The sequence below is a fragment of the Ovis aries genome, chromosome 17 (assembly GCF_016772045.2).
Source record: "Ovis aries strain OAR_USU_Benz2616 breed Rambouillet chromosome 17, ARS-UI_Ramb_v3.0, whole genome shotgun sequence".
Classification (NCBI taxonomy): Eukaryota; Metazoa; Chordata; class Mammalia; order Artiodactyla; family Bovidae; genus Ovis; species Ovis aries.
The window spans coordinates 66,219,797-66,235,541 of NC_056070.1; the positions used below are offsets into that span (position 1 = coordinate 66,219,797).

The window sequence follows — 15,745 nt, forward strand, 5'->3', positions numbered from 1 at the left end:
TATGACAAACCTAGATAGCATATTAAAAAGCAGAGACATCACTTTGCTGACAAAGATCCATATAGTCAAAGCTATGGTTTTTCCAATAGTCATGTACGATGTGAGAGCTGGACCATAAAAAAGGCTGAGCACTGAAGAGTTGATGCTTTTGAACTATGGTGCTGGAGAAGATTCTTGAGAGTTCCTTGAACTGCAAGGAGCTCAAACCTATTGATCCTAAAGGGAATCAGCCCTGAATATTCATTGGAAGGACTGATGCTGAAGCTGAAGCTCTAATACTCTGACCACCTGATACAAAGAGCTGACTCATTGGCAAAGATCCTGATGCTGGGAAAGATTGAAGAAGGCAGGAGGAGAAGGGGACGACAGAGGATCACCAACTCAATGGACATGAGTTTGAGCAAACTCCGGGAGATAGTGAAGGACAGGGAAGCCTGTTGTGCTGCAGACTGTGGGATCGAAAAGAGTGAGACACAACTTAGCAACTGAACGACAACAACAGAGGAAGTTTTGAGTTCAGGTCCTAACTCTGCACCTCATTGGCTCTGTGGCCTTGGATGAATCACTTTACTTCTGTGAGCTTCAGTTCCCTGTCCTTAAAAGGAGGATGATAATAATAGAGTCCCCACCTCTTAGAGTTCCTGGGAAGGTGGAACTCCTGGCAAGGGCCTGACACCATGCACACACTCAGCAGTCCACTTGGCAGCTGTGATGATGATGACGATTAACTCCTTCCATGATGTGTGTACAAATTGAGCTCTATTATACAACTATACACACACACACACACACACACACACACACACACACATACACATGTTGCCCCCAACTTCAGGCACTGAGGGATGAAGAAGCTTCATCCTAGGGCACTCCCCAGACGTCCTGCCTGGCTGATCACTCCCCTTCCCCTGTTGTTGGTGTGAGTGGTAACTGGGAAACGCAGTCCTAGGACAGGTCCTCCCCAGCACATGCCCTTTTCCACTCCTCGGCTGTGCCAGCTCTTCGCAGCCTTGGCATCTGCAGCCGCGGGACTGCCCCCCTCCACTCCCCATCTCAAGCCTGGCCCCTGCCTTGCTGGTGCTCACCTAGGAGCCCACGGCACTCAGATGCAGTTAGATCTGATGTCCCATGAGCCACACCGCTTGTCTGATGTGCAGTGACCCTGGCACTTCCTCTCCAGCCGGTGCTCGGTGAGGACCCACCACGTGCCTGGCATTGCATTAGCTTATCAGAGGCTTGGAGAAAGCACTCATTTACTGCACGCCAAACTCTTCAGAGCACATCACCTCTGTCAACTTAGTTAATTCTCTAAACAACCCACGAGTTCACATGGTGGGGTCTGGCAGCCAGGCGGGGGCAGAGGCTCCAAGCATGGTCCTGTGGCGGCTGCGGGGCCCCTGTGCAGCTACGTCACACCTCCAGGGGGAGCCCGGGGGAGCCCTCGAGGTTCCCAACGTTTGGCTTTTTCCTGGAGGACCATCCCTGCCCTCCCGGAGCCTGCCCTGGGTTGCACGGGATGTGTTTCGGCAGCTGAGATGAGCCACACCAGGCTGTACGAGGGGGTGTCTTCAAGAGGGTGCGTCATGATGGGGACTCAGTGACAGCAAACAGATCCAGCAGCTGTCAGCTCCCGCTGCGACAGCCCGGAGCATCTTCCTCCAGCGCCGCGGGGCCCAGGGCCGCGTCTCTCTGCTCAGGAGTGTGTGTGCGTGCGCGTGTGTGCACTCACATACCATGCACGCACAACCACACAGATACATGCACACCCCACATGTCACACAACACAGACATCACACACCACATGCAGATCACAACGTGCACACCACACATATCACACATACCCCACACACTGCACACGCAACACACCACACACAGCACACCACACACACAACACAACACACACGCTACACACACTATACGTACAACACAACACACAACACTACACAGACACCACACACACTACACACATACCCCACACACACTACACACACACCACATACAGCACACCACACACACTACACACACAACACACCACACACAATACAACACACTACACACACAACACACACACTACACCCATACCCCACACACACTACACACACACCACATACAGCACACCACACACACTACACACACAACACACCACACACAACACAACACACTACACCCATACCCCACACACACTACACGCACACCACATACAGCACACCACACACACTACACACACAACACACCACACACAACACAACACACTACACACACAACACACACACTACACAGACACCACACCCACTACATACACAATACACACACCACACCCCACACACTACACACATACCCCATACACACTACACACACACCACACACACCACACCACACACACTACACACACACCACATACAGCACACCACACACTACACACACAACACACCACACACAACACAACATACTACACACACAACACACACACTACACCCATACCCCACACACACTACACACACACACACCACACACACTACACACATACCCCACACACACCACACACACCACACACACAACACAACACACACACTACACAGACACCACACCCACTACACACACAATACACACAACACACCCCACACACTACACACATACCCCATACACACTACACACACACCACACACACCACACCACACACACTACACAAACACCACACACACACAACAGAACACACACACTACACAGACACCACACACACTACACACCACACACACTACACACATACCCCACACACACTACACACACACAACACACACACTACACAGACACCACACACACACACTACACACACAGAACACACAACACACACACCACAAGTCCCAACCCACCCTTAATTAAACTCTAACTTATGCTTTAATTATACTCTATCAGTTTCAGCTCTTTTACCCTGACTCAGAGGTCCTAAAATGAAGAAGGCCTCTGGTCCCACCCACTAACTATATAAATGTGGAGAAACTCCTGTCCCAAAAGAGGGAGCGATGTGGGCATCTGCACACAGGAGAGTCTGAGAAGGGCCACAAGGCTGCCTCTGGCCACCAAGCTTCACCAGCCTGTATCTGAATCCCTGAGTTCTCAACCCCACCCCTTACCTGCTAGTGATGGAGAGGGCAGGGAAGATGGGGGCCCGACCTCCTAGGGAGAAGGAAAGCATGAAGCAGGAGGAAATTGTGGCTACTTAACAGTGGCCGCACTTTCTTGCCTTTTTTTTTTTTTTTTTACAATTGGTGCTTTCTGAGATTTTCATATAGAGAAACTGAGGCCCAGGCTGGGCAAGTGCCTTGTCCATAGTCACAAAGCAAAGAAGCAACAGGGGGAGGGGGGGCTCTCAATGATATCTCCTGACACCACAACCCTCTCCCCTTCGCAGGCTGTATAATTCATTACGAATATATTTTTTTCACAGACAAAAAGAAACATGCTCTGTTAATTGAATTCCTGGCATTGATTATAATGTTTACAGCTTTCAACAATATTATCCCCATTTTACAGGTGAGGACACTGAGGATCAGTGAGATTAAGTCACTTTCTCAAGGTCGCCTAGCTAGAAACCAGCACACTGAGGACTTGAACCCAGAGTTCATTCTCTTCACACTGCCTCTCAAGATGGAGCAAAAAACGCCAGGGTGGTTACAGACTGATTTCTCTCTGCTTTCCCAGCAAGGCAGCTGAGAAGTGTGGGCTTTGCCGCTGGTCCGCAGCGCTGGGAGTGGTGTGCCTTGTTGTTGATCTTGCCAAAGCCTTGCCTGCCGTGTTGTGAGTCGGCTCAGCCCAGGGATGTGGCAGGTCAGCCCGTGGGGTGGTCCCAGAGGAAAGGCCCGTTCAGTGAGGCGGGGGGTGTCTTTCTTCTCCTTCTCATTGGAGATCCGAGGGGGAATTGGTCGAGGCAGGGAGAAAAGTGGAGGAAAAGGAGGAAAGAGAGGCAGAACAGAGGTGGGGTCTCACCCACATCGAAACCTCCAGGGCAGCAGCTGTCAGTCCCGGCTGCCAGCACAGCCTCCTGAGGAACTTCAGTGACACTGATGCCTGGGACCTGCGCCCCGAGATGCTGAGGGTCCCGTTGACCTGGAGTGCAGCCTGGACATCATTGGGAGTTTTTAAATCTCCCCAGAGATTCTCTTGTGTAGCTGGGACTGGGTGAAGGCTGGGTCTGAGCCCTACACAGACATGCTCTTGGTGAGCATCTGGAAGAGAAAGGAAGGAAAGAAAGCAGAGAAATGGGGAAGGACAGAGAAGGAAATGAGAAAACTGTTCACTTTTTATGCTTTAATGGGTCTTTTTAGGGAGCCAGAGAGATTGGTTTTCTCTGCCCTCCCCGGAGGTAACATGGTTTCTTGTCCCACCTGCTATTTTATCAAATTAAATTGAAACCAAATTAGCCCTGGGCCAAAGGGTCCCTCAGCAATTCCACGGTGCCAGAGAGCGCCTGGCACCGGCCGTGTGGCTTCGTGAAGGAGCCGAGGCCTTAGGATCCGGGCCTTTGTGGGCTCAGTTTTCTCCTCTGTGAAATGGGACTTCATTTTCTCGGGTCTCCTCACCATGTGGCTGAGGGGGTATGAAGAGAGAATGGATACAAAAGAACTCTAAACAAGTCTTTTTCTTAAGGCCTTCAGAAAAAATATGTGTCTTTTATAAAAGTTGTATTGCACTTTCAACTGCGTTTCTGGGTTCTGCTCCTCTTTCTTCCCTTATTTAAAGTCAACGGTATATTTGATCACCCATCTCTGTAGTCCGGTGGAGGTCCTGACTTGATTGCAAGGTGGTGTTTTCTTGAGAAAGTCATTGAATCCCTCTGAGCCTCAGTCTGCTCACCTGAAAAAAGCAGAAATAAATTCTGCATCATTCATCTGTGTGCATGGCATTTGTTTCACCTTTGTGAAGCCCTGAGTTTGGGCATGTCCCTTCAGGGAGCTCACAGCCTGTCCTGAGAGCTAACATAGGCAGGTAGAGTCCCACGGGTCAGTGCTAGAATCGCGCCTTCTAACCACACGGCTCTCCCGTATGACCAGCTGTGTGAGCTTTAGTGTGTTTCTTCACCTCTGGGGGCCTCAGTTTGCTTATCTGTGAAATGGGTAAGAATAATGCTTCTTGGAGAGTTCACCTGAGGATAAAACGAAGGGGTGCGTGTGGAGTGCTAAGAACAGCTCCTGGCTCTGAGGAAGCCTTCTGAAAGCCTTGGCTAGCTATCATACGGCCATAAATGCAGGAGGGGGTAGGAAGTGCAGACGGACCTATAAAGTGACGTCAGGCAGAGAGGAGAGGCATTCCAGATTAGAGGACCAGCCTGGCTAAGGCAGGTCTTGAGGCCGCAAAGGATCTGGTGTCCAAAGATGTTTGAGGCAGAAGAGGTGGGCTGCCCGCCCCTCCCCCACCCCATGGACCCCGTGGAAGTCTTGGAAGGCTGAAAAACTTAGTGGAATTCTGTGGGCTAATTTTTGCTATTTCCACAGTCCAGTTCTATTACCAGCTGCTTTTTATTTCCCTCCTTAAATTGGCCTACCTTTTTCACTTGGCTTCCTCTAAGCAAGATAATGTCCATGAAATGAGAAATTTGATGTGCAAAATGTATATTTATATATTTTTCTAATTCACATTTAAATAAATACATAACCATTAGACATCTCCAAAGATGTTTGTCTACCGCAAATCGTCTTGTGAATACTACTCAGGAGAGGCTTTTAAAGGCGAGATTGCTAAGCAAAGGTGTTTGTTAGGAAAGAAATAAGAAACGCAAGGTGGCTTGCTCATCATTTCTTTCTGCGCCTTCTATGGAATATTAACTACAGCTCAGCAGTTACAAAGCTCACCTACCACCTTCTCCCCACTTGCAGGGTCCTGGTTTGTTGGAGTGAGGATGGGGAGATGGGGTTGCCCTGCAGGGGAAAGAGATGCCTGTGTCTCGCTTAAGTGCACACTGCCCTCTGCTGGTCAAGAGGAAGTACACTTGCTAATATATGTCAGATTCAACTTTGGCTCTCTAGACCCTTGTGGAAACTATGATGAGGGTCCCTCGGGCTGTTTTTATCCTTTGTAAAGAGGTAAAATACCCACATGATTCAAACCCCAAAGGTACAGAAGGGTCTACTATGAAAGTCAAGTTTCCCACCCTTCCCCAGCAAACAGCCCCCTCCATTGAGGCAAACGCTATATCCGTTTCTTAAGCATCTTTTCCAGACTCTTAAAATATTTGCAAAAGTGTAACAAATCTCATTCTACTAAAATAAAACCACCCAGACCAAGTAATCCGTTTAACACTGACTTTATCACATACTCTGTTATACGCCATGAGCAACAAGATGAAACAAATTTGTGACCAAGAAATGTAAAATGTTTAGGAGACGAAATATTTTTTACATGAGGAGTCTGTAGAAAGAAGAAATATTCAAATGAACTCTAGTGATGACATCATGTGAACCAAAGGCATATTGGGATGCAGGGGAACAGTGAAACAAGGCTTCTTCATTCTGCAGGTTTTACTTGTAACTATTAATTTGCATTTTCTGAGATAAGACAGAACCTGAGCATACTTTTTCTTTCTTGTTTTTATTGAAGTGTTGTTGAATTAGTGTTGTATGTGTTTCAGACATACAGCAAGTTGATTCAGTTATACGTGCTTTTTCAGATTCTTTTCCCTTATAGATTATTGCAAAATATTGAATATAGTTCCCTATGCTATACAATAGGTCCTTGTCTGGGTACACTTTTGGGGCACGTCTGTGTGGGACTTTCATGGGATGTTGTATGAAACACTGGTTCGTATCTTGGGCTCTGACAGACCTAGGTTTGATCCAAGGTCTGATTCATATGTGACCTTGGGCAGATGACTTCTTCTGGCTGACCTTCAGTTTCTTTCTCTGTGAAGAAATGGTAATACGTCTTAGCTTGTGGGGTTGCTGTTTGAATGGGTAATACTGAGCCGGTAGCGTTACTCAAATGCTAAGTGAGGTCCTGTCCCCAGACACTTTTCATGGTTGAATAAGATTCCATTGGGCGAATAGACCTCGTTTGCTCCTCTATTGAACTGTTGAGGGAAGGCGTCCAGGTTTGTGTTTGGGAAGGATTTACCTGACCGCTGCTGGGAGAGGGGTGGAAGCCAGGGAAGGACGGAGTCAGTAAGCCTTCAGGTCGCCCCACAATCCAGCTGAAAGGTGGAGAAAAGCCAACGGCAGAGATTAAGGAGAAAGAGATGGCTTGTCGTGTCGAAGGAGACACAGAGGCTGCGATCTTCTGGCAGGAGCTCAAAACCCCTGTGCCCAAGGAAAGCCTTTCCCTCTGACGCCTAAGGGGGGCTGGCGCAGGCGGGGGCTGGCCGTGGGGAGCTCTGTCTTCCCATGGAATCCTCCCTGCGGGGGACCTGCTACACCCGATTCCAGTCACATCAAACCCACCTGCCTGCCAGCACCTCTCCATCTCCCGTTGGCGCTGGAGTCAAACTGACATCCTGATTTCTCGGCGCCTCCTTGGATTGTATCTAGCTGACATCTCTCTTCTATCCCCTGCTGAAAGCCCTGCTCTGCCCTGTGGCCAATCTGCCCGCCGTCAAGTGTCTGCGTTTTCCTCTCGATTGCTGGGGGGTGGCCCAGCGGCAGGGGCCCTGGATGAAGTCAGTGTATCAAACACAGCTGAATAGGCAAGCAAAAACACAGGCTCGTCTTTGGATCAGGAGGGAAAATCAATTACCAGCATTTGTGTATATCATTGGAACCAGCCTCTCAAAGCTGGATCCAGAAGGACAGGGAAGCCTGGCGTGCTGCAGTCCGCGGGATTGCAGAGAGTCGGACACGACTGAGCGCCTGAGCAAGAAGGACGCAGGAGAGAGTACCTCCGTTCTTTCTCCCGCTGTCCTCCATGCGCCTTCTCCACTGTTTCGCTTCTCTGGTTGAAAGCTTTGTTTTCATCGGCCTTCTGGTCACAACAAGTGTAGTTGAGTCTAATCTCATCTCTAAACATCATTTGTTATAAAAGCTCACCCCTCCCTCTACAGGGCTTCTTGGGCTGGGAATTCTGCAATGAGAAAGGGGCTCTGGGCTGCTGCTTTCTCACAGGAGAGCCAGATGTCACCACCCTGTTACATTATGGAAGGGTTAGAGTGCTACTCTTTTTTCCTCGCCCTTACGGGGTGTACTTGATATTGGCAGAGCCTGGATGGTCTGGACCTTGCCCGCTGCTGGATTCTATTGCCCTTTCAGGGTGGGACCATTTTTGAGGAGATGCACAGGGGCTGCTTTCATCAGGGTTCACATCCAGACCTGGGAAACATCTCTGTTCTTGCCAGTGATGGGCGGCTCACTCCCAGTACCTCCCCTTTCTTCCTTTGTTCCGCCCCCAGGGAGGCAGGCAGCTCCAGGCTGATTTTTATCATTACTGTTTTCTTGGTAAGCATCAAAGGGGGGATTGTGATGGTGGTGGTGTTGGTGGTGGTAATGATGGTGTTGATGGTGGTGGTGATGGTGAAGGTGGTGGAGATGATGCCCATAATAACATCACAACATGGCATAACATTCAAATGAACAGACTTTGCTCAGGTGCCATCAGTGAACCTAGAATCTGATCCCAGATCTCTCGTATCCCTTACCTCACTCTGAAAGCCCATGACATAGACTGGAAATGGTAAGCCCAATTCATAGGCAAGGAACTTCAGAAAAACCACACGCCCTCCATCAAAGTGTCAAAACAGGAATCAAACCAGACCTTTCTGGCTCCCAAGGCTGTGTGCTCTTCTCAGAGCACTGTTCCTTCCTGTTTTAGAAAGAACAGACAGTTGCTCTTGGGTTTTCGAATGAGAGGTGTTTGCACCCTAGAAGATGCTTCTGCTGCACTGAGATCATTGAAATGAAAGATAGAGTAAAGCGAAGTCATGCACTGTCTGCAAACCACTGTTACCAGCGAATTGGCTGTGAAGTCGGCTTATGGAATAAACATCTCCACTCTGCTGGGTTTCATACTGGCCTGACCCAGCGCTTTCGTGAGCCATTGATGTTTTCATGGTACTTAGAGTTAAGAGGCTCTTCCATAGTTCAAAAACTGACATTAACCCTACTATTTCTGTTGCCAAATAGACTCTCCGGGAGGCTCTCTCATAGCATAGCATCTACTGAGCACCTGCTGTATGCAGAAGAAGGTAGTGACTCCAGAATGTCAATGTAATAGGGGTTTAGAGGTTGTCATCTAGTTGGAAACTGGCAGGGGATAGGCAGAGTCTGGGAGCTTAGTCTTAAAGCCCTGTGTACAAAGCAAGCACAGAACTCTTTTTCAGGAGAGGATATTCTGGGGAGTGGTGCAGGGGAAGCTGAGAGAGGGTATGGGGGCAATTAGAATCTCCTTAAGCCACTCGTTGAAACAACCAGACGTGAGGAATCGTGGTGGATAAAGCACATCCCCTGCCTGCTGGAAGCCGACCTTCAGCAGCGGGCCTTGTGTTTGTGTTTGTGTTTATGTTTGTGTTGCTTTGTGCTTACCCCTTGAAGCACCACCATGGGTAGTTTTCTTATCTCCTCCCTGCTCCCAGAGTGGCAGCAAACACTGCCCTTGGGCATTGGATGAAGCTTGTGGTGGGGGGGTTGGGGGGGAGGCTGTCATCATTCCGCATCAGTTCCCAGAACTTCACTGAAGGCCGTTTCCTGGAACGCCTCTCCTCTGGCAGTGAATTGGTCCGTCAGGATGCTCCTGTTTAATATCCTTTCATGTCTTCCATCCCCTGCAAGGTGACACCCAGGTGACCTAAACTTGGCTCTCTAAATCCTTCAAGGTCTAGTCTCCATTCCCACGTCTGTTCCCAAAACTGGGCACAGGGACCACCAGGTGTGTCCCTTCGGGAGTCATGACCCTTCTCCCTTCCTCCCTCTGCCGCAGGCACTGCCCTCTCTGCCTCTCCTGCATGCCTGCCTTGTGGTCCCCTTCTCTTTCTTGAGGGTCCCAAGCAAGTACCACCTCCTCCAGGGAGGCTTCCATGCTGCCCCACCCCCCACCCCCCGTCTGCGTTAGGCTCCCTTCTCTGCACTTATGATGCTAACTCCTGCCACAGTGCCTGGCTTTCTAGTCTGAACAAACCACTGCTCTGTGACTCCTCCTGTCTTCTGAGCACAGCACAGTGCCTGGCACATGCTGCGTGCATGCTAAGTCGCTCCAATTGTATCTGGTTCTGTGTGACCCCCACGGACTGTAGCCTGCCAGTCTCCTCTGTCCATAGGATTCTCCTGGCAAGAATACTAGAGTGGGCTGCCATGCCCTCCTCCAGGGATCAAACCCGTGTCTCTTGCATCCCCTGCACTGGCAGGCAGGCTCTTTACCACTCGTGCCCCCTGGGGAGCCCTAACACGTAGTAAATGCTTGGAAATATTAGGGAGGGGACACAAGGAAAGGGGGGGACACAGTCGGGGCTGCCTTGATTGATGCAGCCAAAGCTGAGTTATCTGGCGTCCCTACAATCAGAGATCAGTTTTGTCCAGCACGCCTGCCACAGCACTGGTTTCTGGGCCTTATTGAAGTGCTTCCTGGATTGTTAACTGTCCTTCATCAGCGTACCGTCTTATGTTTGGGTCTTTAAAGGTGTGTCATCCCATGCTGCTATGAATAGTGACGGCAGGTTGGAGCATCTTCCATGCATCTTTCGTCTTTCTCCACCCCACCCGCGGTCCCATCCTCTAAACATAGTAGATAACCTGGCTGATTTTGAGGCATTTGCCACATAACAAGTGGAAAGATCATTTCACTTAATATGAGGAGGCAGGATATAATTAGCAAGAAGTCAGCTTGTTCTGCGTCAGAGAAAAATGGAAGACCCATGTCACACCCCCCAGCAGGCGGCTCAGGGCCCAGCACTTGTTTCCCCCAGGGAAGGGTTGTTAATGACGGGGGTATCGAAGGCAATCCTACTGGCTCTGCAGCGCTTGGCTCTGCGGTGACCTTTCGACAGGAATGGTCCTTTCATGAATGAGTCTTCAAAAGCCCAGTCCACCCACAGATCCATTCCTGCTTGCAGGAAGGACCAGCATGTGCCATTTACAGGTTCAGCCTGTGGCTCCCTCGCCCCCCCCACTTCTTAGCTTGGGCCCTGACCACATAGCATATCTCAAGAAAATGAGTGCTGCCTGAAAAAAAAAAAATAATAGTCTTATTGAATGCCTGTAACTTGGCTTCTCAAGACCTCCTCCTCTTCTCTCTGTCCCCCAAGCCTGAACCTCAGCAATAGTGACATCCTGACCATCTACGACGGTGACGAGGTCATGCCCCACATCTTGGGACAGTACCTGGGAAACAGCGGCCCCCAGAAGCTGTACTCATCCACGCCAGACCTAACCATCCAATTCCACTCGGACCCCGCCAGGCTCATCTTTGGGAAGGGCCAGGGATTCATCATGAACTACATCGGTAAGTGTTTCAGCCAGCTACTATTTGTCTTTGTGTTTAGATGCAAGCCAAGACCATTCCCTCTAGATGTGTCTTTTGGGGAGTGTTGTACTATGGGAGTTTTTTTAATATATTGGCACAGGAAATATACATTGTTTTTTCATTTTTTTAAGAGGTGGGCCCTCTAGTTGGAAGGACCAGATTCGAGTCAGTACTGTCATCAATGGCTGTGTGACCTTGGGCAAGTCACTTAACCTCTCTGAGCCTCCTTGTTGTCATCTGTAAAATGGAAATAGTGATGTCTCTTCCACGGGATTGATGCCAGGACTTAGTAGATTATGACTTTAACACGTTATTGACCTGGAGATTTTTGCAGGAACTTAACTCCTCCTGTGGCCATAATACATCTCCAGTCAGTAATCTTGCCTGAACAAGATACCATGTCTTTGGTTCTTCCCATTGGCTTGAAGATTTGCCCATATTCAGCCAATGAAGTGTTCTCTTTGTACCTTCTCTGGCCTCCAGAATACAGCTACTTCCCTGGCCATTGGCTGTCTTAAGGAGCTTCCTGTGTCTGAAAATAAGTCCCTTGCACTTGTTTTGTGTTGTTTGCTTGTTGTTGTTGTTGTTGAGGCAGGGAATATGACTTTATTTGGGCAGCTGGCAGACAGAGAAGATGGCAGAATAATGTCTCAAAATAGCCCTCTTGGTCCCCTGCTTTTTACTTCCAGCTGGTGGACACTCCCCATCCCTTCCCTGCTCTGCATGCATCTCTCAGAAAAGCAATCACAAGTGTCTGTCCTCTTTTTTATGTGTCTCAGGGGCCTTTTTACCCTTGATTGCAGTGCTGAGTATTTCGGAGTGTTATTGCTGCCACTTTCCATGCCTTCTTTACCGGCCAGTGCCCTGGGCAGAGGCTTTCCCAGCCAGGTGCCCTCCGGAGTCAGCTGCCTCTGGAGGGAGAGTTTCTGGTGACTCAGCCTCAATCCATCTCCTTAGACCTTCCTTCCCCACCTCCCTCCCTCCTGGAAGATGAGGTCATAGCTCATTTGTCTCCTCTGGTACCCAAGTCAATCTTCCAAAATTACATTCAGCTTGATGATGGAAATCTGACTCTCTCCAAGGCTGCCTGAGGTTGACCAGAAAGTCCGGCCAGTGTTCAGTTTGGCAATACCTTGAGGAGGAGGTGTTGTTGTTAATTGATGCCGAGAAACTCAGATCCGTGTGACGATTTGAAATTGGCCAGCGCTATTATGTGTATTATTTTATTTCTTCTTCAAATACATTGTCTCTGTTTCCAGAGAGTCTGGTTCACAGACTCATGCCAGGCCCTGTGCAAGGCATCAGGATACAGAAACAAATAGAATTCTTTCCCTGCCCTTGAGCCAGTTAGTAAAAATGGGAGAGTGAGTCCCATTAGCAGACAATAGCAGGACCATATCCTGATGAGCATAGGATTCCAGCAAGTGCTTCCCTGGGGTGCACAGCCTGGCTCATATAGGTAACACAAAAAGAGAGAACAATTCCGTTTTTTCTTATTTCTGTTAAAGAAATACATAGCTAATTTCTGTATTTAATTTTTTTAACAGGTTTTTTTTTTTTTTTTTTTGGCTGTGCTGGGTCTTGGTTGCTGCAAATGGGCTTTTCTCTAGGTGTGGCTACGAGAGAGACTACTCCCTAATTGCAGGGTGCAGGCTTCTTGTTGGGGCCTCTTCTCTCATTGCAGAGCACGGCCTCTAACTGTACCCCTCAGGAGTTGTGGCACACAGGCACGGTTGCTCCATGATATGTGGGCTCTTCCAAACCAGGGATCAAACTGGGGTCCCCTGCGTCACAAGGTGGATTCTCAACCACTGGACCACAGAGGAAGCCTTGTGTTTAATTTTGATGTCAATCAATTGCTCATCACTACCTGGCCTGAAGACCAGGTTGACTTCAGAGGAAGCCAGGTCTGAAGTCAGTGGAAAAGGGTGCCATGATTGATTAGTGATGTCTGTCATGGGCACGGGAGAGGTGTTTGCTACACTGGGTCTAGATTTAACTAGACGTAGATGCAACTCCCATCCAGTAGAGGGGTCCAACAGGAGGGTTGGGGGTTTCTCTGGTCATCTAGAGGATTCTGAAGCTCCTAGACTGATCTCAAGGCCTGACCCCAGCTCTGCAAGGTAGCCAAGGCCTATCTTCCCTGGATGCTGTCAGAACTGTCCATGGGAACCCTGAACCTACATGGTTCTGACTTCCCATAATTCTTCTCTGCACAGACAGAGGCAAAGACCCAGTCTCCTCATTGCTTCTTATGTTTTGCTATTGTCTGCGGCCAAGCATATGGGAGGGAAGGGAATTAAAAAGCAGAGACGAGTAAGCAGCGTTTTGCAAAGAGATATTGGTCACTTGTGTGTTTATTCCTCTAATCCCAGGATAATAAATAAGCTCCATATTGTGGGTCAGCTCCAATCAAATGACTGTGGCTCCCTGGAGTCTTGTGTGGAAAAGGATTGGGAGGTTTCAGCTTGACCCAAAGAAAGAAGTTGCTGTGATTGATTAGTGATGTCTGCTAGTGTAAGACTGGGAAGTGGTAGCATTTACTCAATACATATTTTGCCAAAAATTGGACCATTGTGCTGATCTTGACCGTGAAAATGGAGCTGTGGCTTCAGATCCCTAAATCCTGGCGCCTGCCCCATGGTAGGCACTCACGTCTTAGTCAAAACAAATCACTGAATCCATATGTCTCATATTAGTGTTATTTTCGTATCCTGCACATTAGTTAGTTTCCACCTTGCCTCTAGGGATAGTCAGGGTCATGATCCTCGTCTCCACTCTATGACTGAGGACAGTGAGGCTCAGAGATATTTATTGACGTGACAGGCATCACACAGCTTCTAAAAAACGAACGAGAACAACAAAAAATTAGAAGGGAAGTTACGTGACTCCTAGGCAAGTTTAGCAAAGTTAACAAAGTTTCATAGGAACCGATCATGCCAGGACCTTCCCCCAGGACATTTGGTGAACATGTAGATTCCTGAAGCAGGGTCTCCAGAGGGGGTCTCCTGAATCTGAAACTGAAGTACAGAAGGTTACGTGACTGGGCCAAAGCCACCCAGTTAGTGGACCGTGGGGCCACACTATGAGCCAAAGCCCTGGGGCGTGGTGGCAGCGCTGAGTAATGGCAAACATGATAAGTGCCCCGGAGGAGACAGGGGGCCCTATGGATTAAATGTGTGCTCACGTTGGCTCATTGAAAAGTCACACACATACATGGAATCTAGAAGAAAGGCACTGATGAAACTATTCGCAAGGCAGGAAGAGACATGCAGACATAGAGAGCAGATACATGGACACGTTGGGGCAGGAGAGGGAGGGACGCATGGAGCGAGTAGCACCGAGTGAAATAGACAGCTAGCGGGAAGCTGCCGTCTAGCTCAGGAGCTCCACTCGGTGACAGCCTAGAGGGGCGGGAGGGGAGCGGGAGGGAGGCGCTTGAGGGAAGGGATATATGTGTGCGTATAGCTGATCACGCTGTTGTACAGCAGAAACTAACATGACATTGCCAAGCAATTGTACTCTAATTAAAGTATAAATATTTTTTTAAAAAAAGATGCAAAAAAATAAGTCAGGCAAGCAAATCGTTCCCAGTCTCAAAACTCTTGGCACGAGACAGACCGCAGATTCCGTCTTTGCCCCCATTTCTCCTCTTTCATCCAGAGTCTGAGCTTTTGCAGCTGTGTCCCAAATCCAGGGCTTGGCTGATTTTTCAAAGGCCTAAAAATAGAGGCTTCTGCTCCCCACCAGGCAATTCTAGAAGCCGTTTCCCGCTCCCCTCCTTCTCACAGACACCCAGGAGATCTCCTTCCCTCAAATAAAATCATGATGAAATCCCGGGGAAAAACCATTGCTTGTTTCTCAGAATGACTTTCCCGCAGACAGAGGAGGTGCTTTGCTTCCCCCAGAAGCACAGAAGAGCCGCAAATTAATTATATGGTGTAATTAGCTCTTGTCTCAAAATCTATGCAGTGGGCACTCTGAAGCAGGAGTCATAGTAGTGGGCTTTGGACTGCTACCTTAGTAACGAAGGTTGGCAGGAGGAAATCAGAGTTACTCTGGAGGAAGACTCTGTGATGATAAGCTGTGTGTAGCATTTTCTGGAGTGTGGTTAATGTTCACTGATGGCAGGCAATGGGATTTGAAGAATGCAACCGATAGTTATTTCTATCTTAATAGTTATGTGTTTGTCTCAATCTGCAGTACAAAAAATGTGTATGACTAATCCATCAAGCCCATAGATCTATGGACGTTTCTTAGGACAAGGTTGAGGCTATGGGCATGTATGCACGCTTAGTCATGTCCGACTGTTGTG

The 15,745-nt window shown here is 48.8% G+C and overlaps 1 protein-coding gene across 1 annotated transcript in view; it reads left to right on the plus strand.

Moving 5' to 3' along the window:
* SEZ6L (seizure related 6 homolog like) overlaps positions 1 to 15,745 on the plus strand; it is a 199,457-nt gene that overhangs the window by 158,800 nt on the left and 24,912 nt on the right. Inside the window, exon 11 of the mRNA XM_042234226.1 lies at positions 11,213 to 11,409. Within this exon, the coding sequence (XP_042090160.1) occupies positions 11,213 to 11,409 (197 nt within the window). The remainder of the gene's footprint in view (positions 1 to 11,212; positions 11,410 to 15,745) is intronic.